At 37.6% G+C, this 21,398-nt stretch overlaps 3 protein-coding genes across 5 annotated transcripts in view; 1 reads left to right on the forward strand and 2 right to left on the reverse strand.

The window, feature by feature from the left end:
- The window catches only part of LOC306998462 (nucleoprotein TPR-like), a 24,821-nt gene extending 15,652 nt beyond the window's left edge, over positions 1–9,169 (reverse strand). The window contains exons 1-22 of the mRNA XM_079612559.1: positions 8,934–9,169; positions 8,360–8,464; positions 8,203–8,258; positions 8,010–8,106; positions 5,751–5,854; positions 5,463–5,627; positions 5,280–5,372; positions 5,108–5,188; positions 4,935–5,022; positions 4,460–4,600; positions 4,240–4,334; positions 3,928–4,125; positions 3,720–3,827; positions 3,385–3,605; positions 3,063–3,223; positions 2,847–2,974; positions 2,464–2,612; positions 1,409–1,571; positions 1,186–1,320; positions 963–1,103; positions 637–805; positions 386–558 (exon numbers count right to left, since the gene is read on the reverse strand). Coding sequence (XP_079468685.1) covers positions 386–558; positions 637–805; positions 963–1,103; positions 1,186–1,320; positions 1,409–1,571; positions 2,464–2,612; positions 2,847–2,974; positions 3,063–3,223; positions 3,385–3,605; positions 3,720–3,827; positions 3,928–4,125; positions 4,240–4,334; positions 4,460–4,600; positions 4,935–5,022; positions 5,108–5,188; positions 5,280–5,372; positions 5,463–5,627; positions 5,751–5,854; positions 8,010–8,106; positions 8,203–8,258; positions 8,360–8,464; positions 8,934–9,084 — 2,922 coding nt within the window. The 5' untranslated portion in view covers positions 9,085–9,169. The remainder of the gene's footprint in view (positions 1–385; positions 559–636; positions 806–962; positions 1,104–1,185; positions 1,321–1,408; positions 1,572–2,463; positions 2,613–2,846; positions 2,975–3,062; positions 3,224–3,384; positions 3,606–3,719; positions 3,828–3,927; positions 4,126–4,239; positions 4,335–4,459; positions 4,601–4,934; positions 5,023–5,107; positions 5,189–5,279; positions 5,373–5,462; positions 5,628–5,750; positions 5,855–8,009; positions 8,107–8,202; positions 8,259–8,359; positions 8,465–8,933) is intronic.
- odr4 (odr-4 GPCR localization factor homolog) lies at positions 9,160–20,221 on the forward strand. 3 transcript variants are annotated; one of them, XM_079612571.1, is made up of 15 exons: positions 9,200–9,299; positions 9,999–10,102; positions 10,179–10,316; positions 10,413–10,508; positions 10,715–10,821; positions 10,912–10,948; positions 12,018–12,155; positions 12,267–12,362; positions 12,440–12,499; positions 12,596–12,727; positions 13,170–13,257; positions 13,649–13,834; positions 15,258–15,374; positions 15,665–15,769; positions 19,334–20,221. In XM_079612571.1, the coding sequence occupies exons 2-14, from the start codon at positions 10,004–10,006 to the stop codon at positions 15,730–15,732; spliced, it is 1,362 nt and encodes a 453-aa protein (XP_079468697.1). In that variant the 5' UTR covers positions 9,200–9,299; positions 9,999–10,003; the 3' UTR covers positions 15,733–15,769; positions 19,334–20,221. The 3 variants fall into 3 exon arrangements, with proteins under 3 accessions (XP_079468696.1, XP_079468697.1, XP_079468698.1); XM_079612570.1 differs by lacking the exon at positions 19,334–20,221 and having other exon boundaries at positions 9,160–9,299; positions 15,665–16,539; XM_079612572.1 differs by lacking the exon at positions 19,334–20,221 and having other exon boundaries at positions 9,235–9,299; positions 12,602–12,727; positions 15,665–16,473.
- pdca (phosducin a) lies at positions 16,533–21,082 on the reverse strand. Its single transcript, XM_079612573.1, has 4 exons — positions 20,823–21,082; positions 19,763–19,828; positions 19,361–19,509; positions 16,533–18,501 (listed from the first exon to the last, which is right to left on the reverse strand). The coding sequence occupies exons 2-4, from the start codon at positions 19,806–19,808 to the stop codon at positions 17,983–17,985; spliced, it is 714 nt and encodes a 237-aa protein (XP_079468699.1). The 5' UTR covers positions 19,809–19,828; positions 20,823–21,082; the 3' UTR covers positions 16,533–17,982.
- Positions 21,083–21,398: the final 316 nt, after the last annotated feature.

Below are 21,398 nucleotides of genomic sequence, written 5' to 3' on the forward strand. Positions count from 1 at the left end.
CGCACGCTTCCTCCTGTCGTCTGCCCTGGCTCTAACCTTGAGTGTTTTAGCCTGTAGCCTTTACTTTTCGCAAACATTTTGAGCGCGCGAACCCAAACGCTGTGACTGCGCGCCAAATGTTTTTATTAATTTAAACATTTTTATTTATTAAGTACAAACAGGCGAGTTATGAAAAATTGAGTGTGAGGGATTTGTTCACTTTACACAAAAATATCTTGGAATGAGATGGCTCATAACTGTAGTAGTGTTTAGTCCACTGTCTATAATAGCCTAATTTAGAGATCCTTTTTTTTTTTTTTTACTGACTACGACAACTTGAATCGGTTAACGTTGATACGGTCAACCATCGGTCAAACGGTCATCGGTTAACATCCCTAATTATCACCTGCTTCTCTTTGTTTATAGACTCCTCCAAGCTGAGCACCATGGATCTGTACTGCTCTACGTTGGTGGTGGTGTTCTTCAAACGCTCCTTCAGGTCAGAGTTCTGTTCTTCAGCCTGCTGTAGACGTGCATGGAGCTCATCTACCTCCTGCTGAGGAACGCCAGGAGCTGAAACTGCACATAACAGGAACAATATTTACAGCACTGGAAATTATGACACTCACAACTCCATCCTCTAATTTCTGTGTTTACCTTTGGGTAATGTCCTGACAGGCTGTTTAGGTGCTGTGCCAAGGTTCTCGCTGTTCAGTTGCTGTCTCATGGAGGTGACCTGCTGTTCAGCAGTTCTTAGTAGCTCTTTAGTTTTCTGATGTAGTGCTGTCTGTGCCTCCAACTGCTTCTTAACCTCGAGCAGCTGAACCTAGCCAACAGAATTAAGACATTATTAACAGTCTTTTAGGTGTAGCCAGGTCCACTTGTGGGGTTGTATAGGTTAGATAAACAAGTTGTTTGATAAACAAGTTGAACATTGTAAATCTTCACTAATAAAAAAAAAGGGACTGAATTTCCAAGCTTACATCTTGGTTGCGTTCCAGTGAGTGTCTCTGTTCCACCTCGTGTTCCAGTTTCTTCTTTAACTGGATAATCTCTTTCTCCAGGCGCTGGGTCTGGTTGTTGTAGCGCTGCTTGGTCTCAGTCTCAGAGCGCTCCATAAAAAGCTGTGACATGAGGAAATTAAGAATAAGGCCAAAGAGTAGAGTGCTTTGACAAAGTTGGTTGGGATATGTATACAAACTCTACCTGAATGGATTTGAGGTTGGTGAGCAGGAGATTCTGGCCTCGCTGCTCAGTCAGGACGGACTCTTTCTCCTGGGAAAGTCTATTCTCCACCTGCCTCAGAATGTCTCGTTCCTTACGGGTATTCTCAACACGCAACTGGTAAAATAAAATACAAAAAGTTGACAAAAAAAAAAACTGAATGTTAGTTTGCTGGTGGTCCATAAAGTATTTAACTTTGCCTCACCTCAGCCATGGTTAGTTTCTCATTGGCCTCCCTCAGATCTTGAGTCATTGTGTGAATGATTTGCTCATGTCTCTGATGAGTGGCATTCATCTTTTGATTCTTCTCCCGCAGGGCTTCAATCTCTCGTTGGAAGCCATTCACATTCTCCTGAAGCATCTCGTACCTGCAATGGACCAATAAAAAATGTAAGAATTCAATGCTTTTCAAATCATGAGTTCGAATTTGAATTAAACTAGCTTTTCAAAAATATTCACTGTCAATTAAATTTGAATTTTAAATACCATTACGAAAATTCCACCAAATTTTGAGAATTATATTATTTTTTATTATTGTTGAAATCAAAACTAATCAAAATCCGGACCGTAAATTTAAGTAGGGTAGATTCAAACAGTTAGGATAAACTAGGATAGGATTCAGGATAAACAGTTTGTAAGCTCTATATTCTAAATCGCTGAACACATGCTGAACACTTTTGGCAGAGGTCAAAAGTCCTTGCGTTATTCAGCCTGAAAGTAGCACTCTAATGTTGATTGACAGGCTCTAAATACACACGACAGAGGCATAGAATGTTATCTCAGAATTGTCTTACAGTATTTTTTGCCTCTGAATGTTTTTAGAATGTTGCAAGTTGTAGAGGAATTCGGGTGAGAAAACAGCAACATGAAAATAAGCAGGGCAGTCTCAAATCTGCCCCAATAGCTCTAAATTGGAGTGCGCTGAAGTTCCATTTTTTACCACAGATTTACATTGGAAAACTGTGGGACGCTGTAGAACTGGGGAGGGCTCAGTCACCCTCTGCCCCACTTAGTACTATGTACCATTATACATACGCAAAACTTCCTGTTTACTTCCTGCTCACTTTCAACTTCAAATAGTGTAGAAAATACAAAAAATTGCATAATGCTGCACAAATTTACGATCTTATTGATTTTCTAGTGGACGAATATACAGCTATGGCTGGACTGCTCAAGTTAAAGTGAGGTAATATAACATTAAAAGCCAACTTAAATTCAGATCCCACGCAAACTGAGATTTTTCAGACAAGTTGTGCTCACCGTTTAAAGGCGAACTCCAGCTGAGAGGACAGTTTAGCCTTTTGTGAGAGCAGGTCAGACACTTGACCACGAAGCCTCTCTGTCTGTTCGTTCAGAAGCTTGTCGTTTTCTGCCTTCTCTTTTTTATATGTTGTGAAGGCATCATTAAGCTGAGGGGTGAAAACATGCAGTTTAATGGTTAATATTAAATGTCCAAATGAGATGTGCTACAGTGTCATTTTATAAGAAACAGTTCACCCAAAAATGAAAATTGTTCAAATTTACCTGTAACACAAAAAGAACAGTCTAGCAGAATGTCTATGCTTCTCTTTTCATTCAAAAAAAGCATACAGGTTTGGAAGAAACTGGAAGAATTATCTCTTTAAAGTAGAGAACAGCCTAACCTGTTTAAGTGCTGCTTTAGCCTGAGTTGCCTGGACAGATTCTGAAGCTGCAGACCTCAAGGGTGTAGATCTAGTGGACATGGGTCCTGACCTGCTGGGAGTGGTGGACTGAGATCCAGCCTCTGAACCTGAACACAACCACAGGACTTTGATTTAACATTTCATCAAATGCCAATACAAAGGAGAGGCATTTTGGTCTAAGGGGTAAATGTTCACCCTGTGGTGGGAGCTCGACTCCGGCTGTCTGCAACAGGATACGATACATGTCTCTTTGTCGGATGGCAGAGTCAGCCAGCTGCTTCTGGTGGTTTTGCTGATCTTTGATCTGCTCCAGTTCCTTCTGAACCTTCTCCAGACTCTGTTCCATCTCTGTTTGTCTGAAAGAGCAGATACTGATTTTCTTTTACTGATCTTCATAGTGTTACTGAAGAATAGCAGGGCAATGTACATATTAGTTCTGGCAGATCTTCTCGAAGATGAAATATGTTTATTTATTCCAGTGGTCTATATGCCACTCCCAAGATCACAAGGTCAGTACCTGGCAGTCTTAGCTTGGTTCTGGTCCCTCTGTCTCTGCTCCTCCAGGTCCCTGATCTGGGCAAGAAGGTTCTGGTTCTGCTGCTGAAGCTCTTGGACGCTTCGGAAGGCCACCTGCCGTGAGCCCTGGACCTCAGAGCTGCTGCTCACAGCTGAGCTTAAGTCCTCACGCACCACCTGATTACCACGTGCCTCCTCCACCTCTACCAGCAGCACACTTACCTGAATCATGAAAAAACAATTGGGAAAAGTATGTTGATTTTGTGATCAGAATTACTGTGTTGTCTGAGCCTGAAACAAGGTGTTTCATCTCAATGTTTATTGTAAGAGGCTTACCTGTTCAGACATGTCTGCTAACTGTCTCTTTGATCTCTGATTATCTCTCTCCAGCCCTAAAGCTCTCTTATTTGCTTCATCTGTCACCTTCTGCAGCCGATGGACCTCCTGATATACAAAAGAAAAGACTAAGATTAGCATCTTCTGATTGACCATCATGTTTTTTTCTCTTTTGCCGACTCTCATATATGTGCAAATCTTCACAAACCTTCATAGCTTGCTCCAGTTTGGCACAGAGGCTAGACATGGACTTCTGCATGTTCTCATATTCCTCTCTTTGGCGTTTCAGGATAGGAGCTTTGTTCTCCACCTCCAGAACTATCTCATCTAGAACCTTGTTCACACGCTTGCTCTCCAGTTTCTCCAGGTACAGCTGGTCTTGTGCCTCCACAAAGGCATTATACAACTGAGAGCAAATACCGACAAGTTACTTATAACAACAAACCTAATATATTGCTGAAATCAATCATGCTAATGGAACAAAAAAATTATGAATTATTTTGTGATAAACATTTTATACCTCCATTAGCTTCATGCCCGGCTTAACAATCTTGGCCACTGCAGCTGCAGTTGGCGAGAGGTTTGTCAGCTCCTCTTCTGTGAGTGCTGGAACACCTTTTGAAGTATACAAATTCAGACTGAAATCTTGCACAATTACATGATTCAAGAATCTGAAAAGATTCTTCAGCCTAAAACAAAAACCGACACAAACTCAGGCAGGTTTTTTGTCTGTGCATTACCTCTTCTCTTAAAGTCAGCAAGGCGTGTGTTAGAGTTCTCCAGCTCTTTCTCCAGATTCCTGACCTTCTCATGTAGATCAGACTCTGCATTCTCCCTCACACCCTGCAGCTCTGACAGCTTCTTCTCTGTGACTTTATTGGCTGTTGATAAAAGAGGCATTTCAATTTGGTACATTTAAAACATTCACAGTGAGAGAAAAGTTGTAAACACAACCAAAACAAGACAGAGATAATAGATATGTTCAGAAAAGCATTTTGATACTATTGATATCCCTACTATATCTGCAGTATTTGCATACTGTGCAGATTTTGTGCATGCAATACCAGGGTGGCCTTCTACATTTCCCAAAATGTGCAGTATACAATAGAACACACTATGTGTACTATTATATCCCACAATGTAATGTGCTCAACCTTCCTTTTTCAGTGTAATGAATGAATCAGAAAAAAATCATTATAAAGGAATTGTTCAAACCTTCCATTGTCTCCTTCAACAGTTTGTTGAGCTCTTCAACAGCTCTGTTCAATTCAACATTCTTGGCTTCAGCGTCTGCTGCTGCATTCTGTGAACAAACAAAAGGATTCAGATTTGAATCATACCACACATTAACGTTGGACGCTGCACAACAAATATCAACATTTACTGACCTTGTACAAATTACAGAGTTTAAGGTTAGCATTCAGCTCATTGCGGTACTTTTCCTCCATGGAGGCCCGTTGTTCTTTAGCCTAAAAATATAAGACAAACAACGCACCTTGATAAAATTTCTCTTCTATGTCAAGTGGTAGAGCAAACAAGAATAAGAAGGGGATAGTGAACCTCTTTGAGTTTGTTCATCAGATTCTCAGTACTCTTCTGCATGTTGTCGTTGTTTTTCTTGAGCGTGTTCACTTGGTCCTGAAGTCTGGTCACCTGATTATGAGATATATGATTGATGCAGGCAGGTGGTCTAATAAGAATACAGCCCAATATTTAAATACACGTCTCAAAAATTCCTCACACCTCTTCCTTCTTGGTCTCTAAAGAGCACTTGAGCTCCAGGACCTCTCTGCCCTTGTCTCTGAATACTGTGTACAGCTCGTCCGTCTTACTCTTCAGCTCTGAATTCAGCCATGTGTTCTGGTTCTGGAGAAGCTCCTTTTCTTGCTCCATTCGCTTCTCACGATGCTGATGAGAAAGAAACACAGTAAACCATTTAAATAATCAAATAAAAATATGTAATCAATGGTCAGATGTATTAATTAATCATATTAGAGACCAAATAACAACTAAATGAGAGTCACTGGTTACCTGAATGGAAACTTCAGATGACTGAAGTTCATCTAGTTTAAGCTGGAGCTCCATCTTAATTGTGCTGGTCTCTGCGAGTTTGTCATTGAGACGTTTGAGATCCTCTGTATATTGACCATAAGAGACATGTTAGCTATTACACATATCAAAGGTACTGGTACTTTGGTTTGTTTATTTATATATATATAAAACTGCACAAAACAATGGATATGTTCAGAGAGGAATACTACTACTAAATGCAGTATAGTATGCATACTGTGCACAGATTTTTGTTTGAAATAAAAAAAAAGTGTGGCCTGTTACATTTCCCAAAGTGTGCAGTACACAATAGAACACATTATCCGCTATTATATCACACAATATTCAGTCCTCCTTTTCCATTGTGATGATCGAATCAGAAATATTATCTGATGAAATGAACAACTACTTGACAAATTTTTTTGACATTACAAAAAAAAAAAAAAAGACATTTTCAAAAAAAGGCTAATTTTTTATGACAATTATTTGATTGATTAAATAAAACTATGCATGTGGGCAATTACCCTAATGATACATTTATTTCTGATTGACATTTTAGTTGAACAACTAAGAAATACTTAACTGTTACATTCCATTCAGTTTAACTTTAATTTGTTAATATAATTAAGTTTTATAAAGAACTCAGAACATCAGCATATTCATTATGTATCAAACAGTATCAAAATTGGTATGAAGAGTTTCCACATTTCTGTACAGCAATAATGCTATGTGCAACTAAAAAGCCCTCTACCGGTAATTCCTCAGTTAAAGGATTAGTTCACTTTTAAAGTGAAAATTCTGTCATCATATACTCACCCTTAAGTTGTTTCAAACCTGTATGAATTTCTTTCCTCTGCTGAACAAAAAGGAAGATATTTAGAAGAATGTCAGTAACCAGACAGTTTCTGGTTCCCATTGACTTCCATAGACCAACGCTACTTTTGCGTCATCGAAGGGTAACGCCCCTTTTTGGGGGAAAACAAACGGATTCCCCTGAGAACAGAACTCGCTCTAGATCTGCAAAATGTTTCTTAAAAAACAAAAATGGCACAAACATACACACTCTCTTTGCCGGCCGAGGACGTTGAGGGGTATTTAAAGAGTAAGTAGCCTATTTTTTTTGTCATTAACACACTCACAGTATGACAAACTAGACGACGAGGCCATGTCAAAAGGAGTCGGTGGTTTAACTTACTTGGATCATATTTCACTTGATTTATTTTAAGCTATTGACATAGTTTTGTTATCGACTAGCTATACTAGTTAGAAAGACGAAGCTGCTAGCAGCTAACGTTAAAGTTACGTGATTAGCTCTCACTAGGCACGCTACCTTGGCTGTTAACTGATTTTACTGTTGAAATAGTGGCAGGCTAGGACTAAAGTGGACTTGGCTGGTTTCTGCTTGTGTCACTAATTCAACCCCCCAAACTATGTGTATTTAACATGAAGTAGTGTACTTGCTAGTTACTGGCTTTAATTTCGTTATCATACCAACTAAACTGCTGCTAGCAGCTTCGTCTTTCTAACGTTAACTAGTAACGTTAACAACGTTAGCTAGTCGACAACAAAACTGTCAATAGCTTAAATCAAGTGAAATATGATCCAAGTAAACCACCGACTCCTCTAGACATCGTCTAGTTTGTCATACTGTGAGTGTGTTAATGACAAAAAAAATAGGCTAACGTTATTTGGTGATTCCACGAGACAGTGGTAGATGTCTGAAACTCTGAATAGTCCATATCTGGCCACTACGTGGGGTCATTAATCCAGTTTTCGACCATTTCAAAGGGACACCTCTGTATCCCCATATCCAGTAGCTTCTTTAAATACCACTCACGGTCCTCAGCCGGCAAAGAGTGTGTATATTTGTGCCATTTTTGCTGTCAAGAAACTTATTAGACCGAGATCTGTTCTCAGGGGAATCCGTTTGTTTTCCCCCAAAAAGGGGCGTTACCCTTCGATGACGCAAAAGTAGCGTTGGTCTATAGTAGGAAAAATATATACTATGGAAGTCAATGGGACCCAGAAACTGTCTGGTTACTGACATTCTTCTAAATATCTTCCTTTGTGTTCAGCAGAGGAAAGAAATTCATACAGGTTTGAAACAACTTAAGGGTGAGTATATGATGACAGAATTTTCACTTTAAAAGTGAACTAATCCTTTAAAATGAAAACAATCTTGACATAAAACTCCAATGTCAATGACAACCTTGATCACTGATGTAAAAAATAGTGCCATACCACTGAAGTTTTCCACTTCTTGAGATCTCTTCTCAAGCAACCGTGAGAGCTCTCGGTTTTCTGCCTCGATTTCATACTTGGCTCTTGGTGGCGTACTCTGAAATACAAAAACATTGGGATATTTACATCATCTTTAACTGCTCAAAATATTAAGGCCCATACGAAGCATGGCAGGTGAGAAACTCATAGTTACCTCTTGCGTTGTTCCTTGCTCTTCCTCTATATCTTTCAACTTCTTAAGTTCCTCAGCTTTGAAAAAGAAAAGAAAAAAAAGAAGCACAAGCACGTTATACAAGAGCTCTGCATCAATACAATCCATATATAAAAATAGAATAAAGCACAGTACTTACTGAGATGGACATTCTCCTCCTTAATACTATGATACTCTTTACTTTGGGACAGGAACTGCTCCTGACTCTCAGCTAGCTTCTTCTCAAGATTAAAGTATTGTTGCTCTGGTGATTAAAAACAAACATGTTTCACTGGGACAATTAATACCAATAGCTCTTTTGACACCATTTATTATAAAGACAGCTGATTTAGGAATAAAAATACCACGAGAAGTAATTAATTATGCTTTATAGATTTATAAGAAATTATCTTTATTTCTTAACATAATTTCACACATATTCTTTAAATGGAGAAGACAAACATAATCTGTGACCTGTCACTACATCTCAGTAATAACTAGTTAACTAACGTTATTTATAACTGTTACCCAAAACTTTTAAGTAGACTCAACTTGGTAGATAATTTATGCAGAAGATACAAGCCTCTCCAGAATAATTACCCAAACAACTTGTTCTTCAATCTGCATAAACGCGTTTATGATGCCTAAACATGCTGTCTAGTCATGCAGTACACTACTTTTTAAGACACACAGCTATTGAATGACTATCTGGCTCGCCTGCTACCGTTACTCACCGCAGTCTGCTTTATACCGCTCGTGCTGGGATTTCAGTGAGTCTATTTCCGTCTGCTGCTCTGATAGAACCTTCTCGAGCTTGTTCTGAATTGCTTTCGGCAGTTTGTTTATCTCACTTCTCTCCAGCGTTTGCTGAAGAAGTGCCGCCATCTCTCCGGCTCACAGCAAAAGTTAGCATTAGCTACTGCCACTACGTCATATGTGAGCGATACAAACTGAAGTCGCAAAGCAGCACGGACCTTCAAGCCTATTGTCCAATCAGGTCGCTTGAATTGAGTTGCGTGTGATTGATGCGACGACGCGTCACACGTATTGGTTCCACTGAGAACTCATCAGCTGTTTGGAGAAGTGTGTCTGATCTGAAGGTACGTTTGGAGGATTTTCTTTGCTATTCTTTCAGAAACATCCTTGTTACATTGAATGTTTCGTAAAACGTCATTATTCTCACTGATTTTATAAAGAAGTTTACTCTTGCAAATGTATTACTTTTAGTTTTCATTCAAGACTGTCATTCAACTGTCTCTCTTCTATATTTTGGAAATTAGCTGTAGAAACAGTGATTTCTGGCATAATAATAATCTTTCATACTGTACACATGTGTGATGCATAAATGTAATTTTAGCATTCAAAGTCATTTATTTTATTTATTAGTGTTTTTTAGGTTTTTTTTTTAGACAAAATACTATTTTAATTTTAATACTGGCGCTTTATTGGTTATCGGTCATAACATGAAAATTATTTCACACAATATTTGTCACGATCAAAAGGCTGACTAAATGCACGTTTTCCAGTTTGTTTGTAATTTACTGTCATTGAGAAGATTGACACTGATTTAATGATTAATTTGCTCTGGTACAGGTTCAGGTAATAATGTTAATAGTAAAAAAATAAATTTTCCCTTAATAACTGCAATACCTGTCAGTGAAACTCCGTATAAAGGTATTTTAACATTATTTGGCATCTGTTTGGGAAGTGTAACACATGTTTTATAGTTATTTTACAGCTATAACTTGCAAACAGGTTAATATGACACAATATTGATATTTATTCTTGTTTATTTGCAGGCAGAATGGGTAGGAGTTACTTTGTGGATGAAACTGTGGAAAAATATCTTGGTGGTCTTCTGGCAGATCCCGGATCATGTGTGACTGGATTCCTGGCTGGTCAGGTGAGGAAACAAAACTAACCTATATTTAATCTTGTCAGTTACCAGAACAACTTATCCTAACATTTTCTTTTTACAGTCCTCTCCTCAGAGAGATTTTGTGGTGCTGGCCGTGCAGACTCCTCAGAGGGAGAGTGAGGGGCAGCTGAAGTCTTCTAGAGGAAGCGGCCCACTAGATGACATTGATGTGGAGTGGGTCACAGAACATGCCAGGCAGGTGGGTAGCCTGATGTCTTCCACTCACACACAATGGCTTTGAAATGTTTTTATAGTTTAGTTGTACAGGTAAGGATTTTGACTTTCTCTATTCTAGGTGTCCCGCATGTTACCAGGAGGTCTTTGTATTCTTGGCTTGTTTTTAGTGACCCCACCTGAACTCTCCAAAGATGCCCAAAACACGTTGAAAAGGGTACTGTTTTTTTTTTTAAATACATTTTATTTAATAAAAAAAAAACATTTATGAATTTTATTTTAGGTTATTTAAAAAATGACATTTTACTTAAATTATACTAATAATTAAAAAATTGACTGGACCACATTTTAGCTTTTATTAAAGATGATTTTGTTGGCCATCATAACTTCATCACTTATTTTTGTGCTGATCTCTTTTTGTAGCTTATATTTGCCATGGATAAATGCATAAGTAAGGGAAGATTGTGGGAACTGACAGAGGAGGATGTGACCGATCGAGTCACCCTGCACATCTGCTCCAAAACAAAGAAGTATCCTGCACACTACATCCCTATCTCTGTGATCTACAAGCATCACCCACTATGAATAACTTTGCATGATCCTTGACTTAAAATGTACAGAACTGTCTGCAAAACGCTTGATGTAAAAGATCCAAAGGTGAGAGACATTTTGGGTATGACAGTAGTATCGTCAAAACGGTAGTACTGTAAGTTATGTTGTATTTGCGTCAGGTACACAATTTAAAACGTTCATTTGAACATGGATCTATGCAAGAACATTTACAAGACAGTCTTTTTGAGTGCTGCCACCTTTTTGCTGTGACCTTAACAGTACATTACTATAGTGAGTAGAAACAATATTATAGTGTAAACTCATTTTACATTTATTAATTTTAATTTTTACTGTATAAATGTGTTTATAAAAGATAGATGCCTTTATACATTTTAGGGGTCCTCACACCGATGTTTATATTGGGGTTCCGTGGCATCTAAAAGACTCGACGCTTCACTGATCCCAGTTCATGTTACAATTAGATGTTGCACGTCATTGTTTGCACTGCGGGAAAGAGACTGAAAGAATTTTTAAAATCAGCAGCTTAAACGTTACTTTTCAACATCATAATATCTTTATATAAGGATGTATTCCTTTGCTCATTTGACAGATTCTGGAACAGATGTAATGGTTTGTTTCTAGAACATTTCTAGATCTTTGCAATGTCGAATGCAATTCCATTCATCAGCATAGCAGTATTTGCACAAGGTTCTTATCAGTCATATCAATCTTTATAATGTGATACATTATAAATGTATTATATGTTTTAATATACATACTTCCCTCCAGTCAGAGGTGGAAATTTCTAAATATGGGGGCAAAAATGCCCTTGTATGAGTTGTTCTTTTATATTTAGAACATGACAGTTCAGTAATATGACACGAATATCAGCACGATTGCAAATGTGATTGATTTTGTACAACAGTTCAATAAAAACAAAACGTTATTATGAAATTACAGTTTAGACACAACGTCACTATTTATGTTTTTGCTCTATTTCACTACCAAAAATAGTTCTACACAAAGTTTTGTTTTGAATCCGAGTTGTTGAACAAATCAACCGAATCAATGATTCACTAAGCCTACTGAAACTGCATGGTATCTTGATGCTGTAGCTGGTATATTATCGTGAGATATGTGTATGGTATCGTGACAACCCTATACTGATTTATAGAGTTCGGCCAAGCCAGCAGACTGGAAGTATCAGACGTGTGTCTCGTCATCCTGGCCCATGTTGACCTGCTCTGTTGAGGTGGATTTGCAGATCCCTTTGACAGGATCTTCCTCTGATAACACAGACAAGTGCATGAAGGTGAGACAGAAGTCAGATGGGGTATATGAAGACAAGACAGTGTTGTATTTGTGAAGGATTTTTGTGTAGAATTTTGATGTGAATGTATCTTTCTTTGCCCCCCATGTCCAGGATTGTCTTACGAGGTGGGCTAAACAGATTGAGGCTGGTAACTGTCTCATAAGTGGCAGACAGGCATTAGATGACTCTGAACTCATCTCGGCACAGGTAAAAACATAATTCTGTCATTTCTCTTGTCATATTGATTTAAAATTTGAGATGAAGTATATATTTTTTTCTTTCAGAAAAAGAACCTAAAGACAACCCATCGTCAGACTTTCCCAGCACGGATCCTTGTCTCAGATGTGAGCTCATTTCAATCTTATCTCATAATAACGAACATTATCAATGGGATATATATGTGTGTAGTCAACGGTATAATGAGAATATTGATGTGACAGGAGCAGCCAGAGCTGGATGAGCGGTCCAGTGCACTAGTTCAGCTGTGCAGTGGCTCCGTGAGGGTTCGAGGGGTGGTTCACTGCAGGGCCTACATCCACAACAACAAACCCAAAGCCAGACATGCAGTACAGGTCATTAAAGCCTATTCTCAATGCTTTATGCTTAGGAATAAGTCATATTCTGGTTACTGGTACCATATCAGTTATAAGACAATATGTATTGATATTAGATATTTAATTGGTAATGCTTATTTTCCCTCATTTAACATTTAAATTACCTTGGTGTCATCTGCAGTAACAACATCTTTTGAACAATAATAATTAAATAACTGTTCAATATAATCGTAAACATATCTTAATGTACATTTTTCATATTATATATTTAAGGTTGTGATGCCTGAATTAATTTCAACTAGCATTTAAAACGATTTCTTATTGGTTTATTATTCATTTATTTAGACAAAATAAGCCATAACATGAACATTATTTCACACAAAATACCTGTCTAAATACACTTTTGCGTATTTGCCTGTTATTGATTGATACTGATTTAATTTCTCCTTTGCACTGGTAGGCCATTAAAAGAGACATCATAAACACGGTTTCCTCCAGAGTGGAGATGTTTCTGGAAGATCTTTTAATAAGTGAAGGGAGTCGCAAAGGTAAAGTGGTCCATCGTGTCATACATATTGACCTTGAAAGGAAAGTCAACACAAAAATGAACATTCAGTCATCATTTACTCATCCCCATGTCGTTCCAACCCTGTATGACTTTCTTTCTTCTGTGGAACATAAAAGAAGATATTTTTAAGAATTTTGGGAACAAAACATTTAGAGTAAATCTCAAGAGTTTTCATTTTTAAGGTCAACTATACATTGTTCCACAAGTTCTATAAACATTTGCAAACATCAAACTGAGCACTAGATGGCAGTACGGTGCCACCCTTTGTCTTCAGTCAATTTTGTACATAGGACAAAAAAAAAATGTTGTACATAGTACAGGAAAAAATGTATTCCTAATTCAAGACATGAGTTCCCATATTGTTTCTCTAGGTCTGTGCACTGGGCAGCAGGCTCTTCCTCGGCGTGTGTTTGCCCCAATGCCCTTCTCCGGCCTGTCTGTCTGTGACTACATGTTCCCAGATGAAAGTACAGCTGATGTGGCCGATCGTCTTAAAGAGATGCTGGACTGGGAAACACCAGAAGAGGACATAGATATTAGTCTGGAGAGCAATCAGTGTATGTTTCCCATATTTAAATATGAGAGTTTAGAGCAGGGGTTCTCAACTTTTGACCTCAAGGTCCCCTTTCTTGCAGAGTTCAGCTCTAATCTTGACCAAACTCACCTGCCTTTAACTTTTTAGTATTTCCAAAGAACTTGGCTGTGTCCGAAAACACCCCTCTACATTTAATAGGGTACAATTTGAAAGGACAGCCATTTGTAGTGGGGTCAAAAACCATAGAGGACGTTGTTTAGTGGTGCACTCATTCAATCCCACAACAATGCACCACAACAATGAGTGTACAACCGATCGTGCTCAACGGCTACGTAATACCCATAATGCACCGTGAAAGTCGCACGCCAAATTAATTCCTGCGTCTCGCCAGAAGATGGCGCTCACAGCTGAATCAGCCATCCATTTTCCAAACCACTAATCGAATGTGGTATAAATTCATTTTTAATTGATTATTAAATTGTTAAATTAAGGTTTATACATAGTTTCCATGACAGAGTTCAAGATCTATCTTTTTCATCTTACTACTGGAGGTGCCAGTGTTCTATCAGTTTCAAACGATTAAACAGCAGGCACAAACTACGCAAAAACGACAGCCCTTCCGACACGGTGTGCGAATTCACTCACTTGTTTAGTTGTTTTCATTCATTCTCATTCATTCACACACTATATTAGTTGACTAACATAGGGAATAGTGAATGAGGGTATAGTGGGTGATTTCAGTCCGTGATTAATGATCAGCTTGTTCAGGTGTGTTTGATTAGGGTTGGAGCAAAACTCTGCAGGAAAGTGAACCTCGAAGGCCAGAGTTAAGAACCCTTGCTTTAGGATTTAATTAATTCTCTCACTTTATTTGAGTGTCTCATAAAATTTCACAATTGTATTGGTTTGTATCACCTCTAGGCTTTTTTAACCTGTTACTAGGGTGTTGTGCAATGTAGAGCAAGTCCTTGCAAAGTCTTTGGGATTCAAGGATGACTGAGCACATTGTAGGGACGTTCTGGTTAAATGGTCAAGAATGTGTATAGGTGTGTGATTTACAGAATGCTAAGTGATAAACCTTTTCAAAGGAGCACATATAGACACACCCCGCCTCGTTCCCCTCTAAAATAATGGCCAGCTACACCTCGCATCTTGTTCAAACCAGTTTAAGCCCACAAATGTTTTTCCATGTATGGTTAAAAGGAAAAACATAAGTGATATGTTTAACCGGAGGCTATCGAATGTCTGATGCCTTTGTAATAACTGGCCCTTTGGGAATTTTGGATTATCGTCTTTATGACAACAAAACTCGGCCTCCTACTTGGAAAGAGGAGATTGTTTTACTCTTTTGTTTTTTTCCCCTCTGGTTGCATTTCTCTCTCTTCGGTCCTAAAAGCCTACTTTAACTAGATGTCTCTCCCCCCCCCCCCCCCCCCCCCCCCCAGTATTCTCGCCCGAATTGGAGATGACTGACAGCCACAGTGATGATTCCAGAAAACATGTCATCTCAGAAGTTCAAGTTGAAAATCCCCATATTCACAAAGCCCCTCAATACTATGCTGGTAAGTGCCTAATATTATTCATAATTATTAGTATAAATATTAAATCACTCTCTATTTCTTACTTCTTATTAATACAATAAATCATTCTCTTTGTATCATGGTATTAAATGGGGCTCGACAAAATTGTTAATGATACATTATCTAATGATACAGTGTGAGTGACTCCATGTTCTTGTTATTTTCTTTTTGTGATTTTTCTCTCTCTCTCTCTCTCTCTCTCTCTCTCTCTCTCTCTCTCTCTCTCTCTCTCTCTCTCTCTCTCTCTCTCTCTCTCTCTTTTAAACACACAGGTGTGGCAGTAGCAGCAACCATTGCTCTCCTTGCCACAGCCACATCTCTGCTGTATTTTAGTGAGTGAAACTGGAAATAGCAAATATGTCTGTATGAATGTACAAGTGAGTGTATATTTGTATAATATACTATAGAATCTTTCAATACACTATAAAAGATTTCAAATATAATCGTTAAAAGTTAGACTATATAACAGAACAGACAAATCCGTTACTTTGAAACAGTTCACATATTTTTGATAGTGTTGCTCAAAAATGTATATTATTTTTAAATAAGTTAATTGGGTAATAACATACCAGTGGCAGTTAACTTAAGGGCGAATTACACAATCATGTGTTTTGTTTTTTGTTTTGTTTTTATCATTTTTTTTTTCTTGAGAGGGGAATGAGATTTCTTACAGGTAACATGTTGTCACTTGTGTAACCTTAATAATAGATCAAATGAAAAGCGTTAACTGTCATTATCCTACATGTCTTTGCAGAATGATTGTGGTTTTTCTAGTATTGTGCCAGTATTCTCCTGTATTGTCATGTCATTATCAAACCAGTTTCTTCTGGCTTCTGTAACCGCTTGGCACGAAAGGGGTGTGTGTGTGTGTGTGTGTGTGTGTGTGTGTGTGTGTATGTGTGTGTGTGTGTGTGTGTGTGTGTGTGTGTGTGTGTGTGTGTGTGTGCGTGAGTGTGAGATGATCAGCCATCTTCAACCTTCACAGACGAAGGACCCCCTGGTAGTGCATACCTTATGATTTTTACATTGCAAATCAATTAAAATAAATCCATGTAAATATTGTGGCATGGACAGTGAAACATTTAGGTGAACTTTAGTTTATATTTATTATTTACTTTTTCTTTTCATTTTTTTTTTCTTAGTTTAAGATCAAACCTTAATGGTTGTACCCACGTTCTAAAGTACCAAAATCATCATGTGTATCCTTAACAGAGTCATTTAGTTTTCACAATGATATGCTGACCTAAACCCACAAGCACTTGCATATGAATACTCTCTCAAACACTCAGTAATCCTGTGATTGTGTGATCTTTGAGTTAGCTGGGTACATGTCAGGACATGTTTTACCTGAAGTTTTAGTTGCATAGTCATGAAGACATAAAAGACAGAGGAGGGTTCTTGGCCTCTCTGCGTTCATTGAAGTAAGTCTTCCGATTCATTTAGTGTAGCGTGACAACATAAAATCACACTTTTTCTGATATAATTTATTCTTTAAGCAGATAGTGGCTCGATACAAAATAGATGACAAGTACAGTGTCATTGTGTGGAAATTTGACTTTCACACCAAATTGCTCTATGTGACAAGCCTTACTAATTTAAAAAAAATATGGATTCTCCGTTCTTTTGAAATCAGAGTTGGAGATGGAAAACAAGGACATTTCAGGAGTGTTTAATTTCTGTGATGAATATACACTACCGGTCAAAAAGTTTGGGTTCAGTTTTTTTTTTTTTAAGTCTAATTTGAAATGTAATTCATTCCTGTGATGTTTCTGTTTCAGCTTCATTACTCCAATCTTCAGTGTCACGTGATCCTTCAGAAATCTTTTTAATATGCTGTTTTGGATCTCAAAAAATATTAAAATAATATTAAACATTCGGGAGCGATGACATTTCGATGTTGAAAACGGTTGTGCTGCTTAATATTTTTGTGGAAACTATCAATTTTTTCAGGATTCTTTGAGGAATTCAAACTTTAAAAGAACAGCATTTATTTGAAATAGGAATTTTTATAACATTATAATGTCTTTACTGTCACTTTTGATCAATTTAATGGATCCTACATGAATAAAAAATCTTACTGACCCCAAACTTTTGAATGGTAGTGTATGTTACAATTTATTACATTCAATATAAAATATTCCATCAGCTTCTTCACAAACCATTACAACGTGCAAATTGTGAGTAAATATTTCTTTCCCCTGAAAATGATTTTTGTGGGGGATTTTTGCCTTTGAGACAAATAGTCTGAAACGGGATCAGGAAAGGACCTCAGTTTGGGACTCAAACTTGTCTTATATGGCTCTGACAAATCAATCAGTTGTTTCACTTTCTTCTACTTTTCAGTAATCAAAAGCTACTGGAAAGATCAAAAAGCCATGGAAACTCATTGGAAATGAAACGAGCATGACTGTATGCCTTTGATAACACTATGAAGAATTGAACTGCTGTAAATTACTTGTTAGTAAATGCCTTTAAGTGTGCGTGTTTTTTGGAGGCATGGCCCAGTAGTCACAGAGTCCTACTCAATCTATCTCAGAAACAAGTCTGACAGGTTGACTAATATAATTCACTTCCACCCTTTAAGTTTCCATTAGTCAACATTCGTGTTCTCTTCCTCATCGGGACAGGCTGCAATCTCTTTCCCTGGCAACAGGCCGTACTCATTTAGGAAGTTCTCCACATCCGTGGCAAAGAACTCCTCATTCAAGTGCTTTGTGAAGCACAGGAAGTTGCCCAGCAGCTCTCCAGCCTTGTACACCAGCAGGGTGGGCAGAACGTCGTCTGAAAAGCGCTCGCCGGCCCCGGTGGCAGAGGCTCGGATTCGGCAGAATTTGACGGTGGAATATTCTGCCGCCAGGCAGGTCAAGCTGTTGTTGAGTGCGTCACAACCTGCGATCCCGTCATCGTAGATGTGCACCACCACTACTGTCAGGCGGTGCTCTTTCTCAATGACATCCAGGAAGGCCTCCCCGCTATCCAACTCAAACACGGCATCAAACTTAGGCCCGAAACTCAGCCGCCCGTGCATCTCCTGCATGCACTGCTTGCGATACTTACGCAGACACGCTTCGTCCTCTTCTTGGATCATCTCGTATTCATGAACGCTCATCTGCGTGTGGTCAGACAAAGCAACATGTTAATAAACATTACAAAACACTCACACTGCCAGTCAATAATCTGGACACGCTTGACGGAATTGTTTCAGAAAATATTGTGATGATCTTACAAACCATTTAATTGAAATTCTAAATTAATAATAATTTTTATTTATAAATTATTTTGCCTATGTATGATTTTTTTTTTTACAAAACGAAGCTTAAATGTTTTTATTAATGAATTACTTTAACTGAAAATTTAAGGAAAAAATAAAGAATTATGTCTATTTAGCAAGGATCCATTTAAATTGTAAAAAAAAATGTTCTTTTAAATACTATTGTTTTGAAATTTCTATTTATCAAATAATCCTGAAAAAAAAATTATCACGGTTTCCACCCAAAAAATAAGCATAATTTGTTTCTGTTTTCTTGATAATTGATAATAAGAAGAAATGTTTATCACAGGAATAAATAAAATTTTTAAATATATTAAAATAGAAAACAATAATTTTAAGTTGTATTAATATTGAATGATATTACTTTAGTTTGTGTGTATTTTTGTTCAAATAAATGGAGCCTTGGTGAGCATACAAGTCTTCTTTAAAAAATATCACTGACTCCAAACCGTAGCGTAGCATTTAATACAATTTATAAAGCATTATGACTCCCTCATGAAAATTTATTTAACTTTCTTATTTTTTCACTGCATGATGTCATGTCATGTTATTTTATGATTTTGATGACTACTATCATTTTAAAATGTGAAAAATATTAATCCTATAGAATGAGTAGCCATGTGTATTTGGATTCTTGGAATTAAAATGATTTCCTCATTGTGTTGTGTAGATATCAGTTGGGTATTTTTCACAATACCTTGCGGCCTATCTTTTCCTGCGTGTTGTCGTTATTGGATCTGGGGTTGGACATCTGTCTGAGGAGCTCTCTCTTGTTGGGAGGGATGCTTTCATGGTCCTCACTCTCAAGTTTGAATTTCCTCCAGTCATGGATCACACCTTTGGGCCCTGAGTTGCAATGGATTGATGGATGAATCTAGTTTAAATCAGTTTCCAGGTCTACAGTCTAATTTAGCCTCTATATTAAAGATAATCTTAGGCGTATCACGGCATAATGATGAAAATCTCCAGTACTATCTCATCATTACTGTATAATCAATAGATTTTTGCATGATTTGTTCTCCAATTATAATGTGGATCTTTCTTTGTTTCATTAATTAGTCATTCTTTTAAAAGTTTTTATTTTTTTATTTTTTTTTACCTGTTTGTGTTGCTGGTAGTTCCTCAATCTCAGGTGAACCTGACATGATGATTCTTCTATGGAGACCTGTTGATAGATATTACAGATCTTATGCCCATTTTGTGCAACATCCTCTAACAAAATAACTTGAAGTGCTTGACATTTCCTCACTCCTTTTTATATTTCCAGACCATAAGAGACGAACAAACAGATGGGAAGTTTTATGTTTACCGTCGTTTACTGGTGTAGTCATTCTGATGTTATCTAGCGTGTAACGTAGATTTTATTTCTGTTGCATGAGTTTTTGACACTGTCAGGGTCTGTTACAATTATCCAGGTTGAGGTGGAATTAGCAGATTACTCTCTTATAGGTGATGGATTAGATTGCAATCAGATTATATTGATGTGAGTAATGAGTTTGTTGCACAAGTGCCCACAGTGTTTCTGTTTTCTTACAAATAAAAATACATTCTGAGACTGATTGCGTGGCAGTTGTAGCAATGCTTCACACACATACATCTGAATAAATGTAAAACCGCATGCAATCTGAAAAAAACAAACCCCTAATGTTTATGTGGCCTTCTCAGAGTGCTTCCAATGTGTATGTCAGCAGCTGGCTTAAAGAAATGTGCTGATCAGTTACTACACTGGATGCTGTGAACAAGACGCACTCAAACACGCCAGAAGTAATCTTGTTCAGTCCGACTAATTGGCTCTATTTGACATATTTTCACTCCCATAAACATATTCCCTTTCCAAATGTTGCATTATTCATGCAAGCAAGTCTAAGGCCTATGCATGTTTTAAGCTTGTATGTTATTGCAGTATCATAGACCAGAACATTTAAATCTTTGCATTTGAATAAAAAATTATCAGAAATATATTGTTCGCCAAGTTTTTATTTTATTTTATTTTATTTAGAAAAATGTCCTGTCTGAACCAGGCCTTGTATAGTAATTTCAAAAACAGCAACAAAAAAAAATAATATATGAGTATATATACAGAACTACTATCCCACAAGGAAAACCATGTTTGCAGTGGTCATTAACCAGAAGAAGAGTTAGAGAAATGTCATTCTTACCTGACCGTTTGCTGCGATTGCCTTTCTTTTCCGTGCTCTGTCTCGGATAATAATGTCTCTGTCTGCATGGACATCATGGTTACATCTCGGTAATAATTTGGTGTGGTGTAATAGGATTACAGCAGAGGAATTAAACCAGCAGATCACAGAGAGATAAACTGACAAAATACAGGTCCCTCATTATTACAATAAGCTCCTGGCACTTTCCATATACTGTAAATCATCCAGCTTCTATTTTGTCAGACACACTCTGCAGTACTGTATTTACACTCTGCAGTACTGTATTTACACTCTGCAGTACTGTATTTACACACTCTGCAGTACTGTATTTACACTCTGCAGTACTGTATTTACACACTCTGCAGTACTGTATTTACACACTCCGCAGTACTGTATTTACACACTCTGCAGTACTGTATTTACACACTCTGCAGTACTGTATTTACACACTCTCCAGTACTGTATTTACACACTCTGCAGTACTGTGTTTACACTCTGCAGTACTGTATTTACACACTCTGCAGTACTGTGTTTACACTCTGCAGTACTGTATTTACACACTCTGCAGTACTGTAT

The sequence above is a fragment of the Phoxinus phoxinus genome (assembly GCF_949152265.1).
Source record: "Phoxinus phoxinus genome assembly, chromosome: 5".
NCBI classification, from domain to species: Eukaryota; Metazoa; Chordata; class Actinopteri; order Cypriniformes; family Leuciscidae; genus Phoxinus; species Phoxinus phoxinus.

Excerpts from the sequence above, each read along its gene's own strand:
- odr4 (XM_079612570.1), top strand. The coding sequence starts at position 10,004 with ATGGGTAGGAGTTACTTTGTGGATGAAACTGTGGAAAAATATCTTGGT. Across the intron at positions 10,317-10,412 it reads TCACAGAACATGCCAGGCAG|GTGTCCCGCATGTTACCAGG; the intron begins GTGGGTAGCCTG and ends TCTCTATTCTAG. Across the intron at positions 15,375-15,664 it reads AGCCCCTCAATACTATGCTG|GTGTGGCAGTAGCAGCAACC; the intron begins GTAAGTGCCTAA and ends TTAAACACACAG.
- pdca (XM_079612573.1), bottom strand. The coding sequence starts at position 19,808 with ATGTCAGGTTCACCTGAGATTGAGGAACTACCAGCAACACAAACAG. Across the intron at positions 19,510-19,762 it reads ACTACCAGCAACACAAACAG|GGCCCAAAGGTGTGATCCAT; the intron begins GTAAAAAAAAAT and ends ATTGCAACTCAG. Across the intron at positions 18,502-19,360 it reads AGGAAAAGATAGGCCGCAAG|ATGAGCGTTCATGAATACGA; the intron begins GTATTGTGAAAA and ends GACCACACGCAG.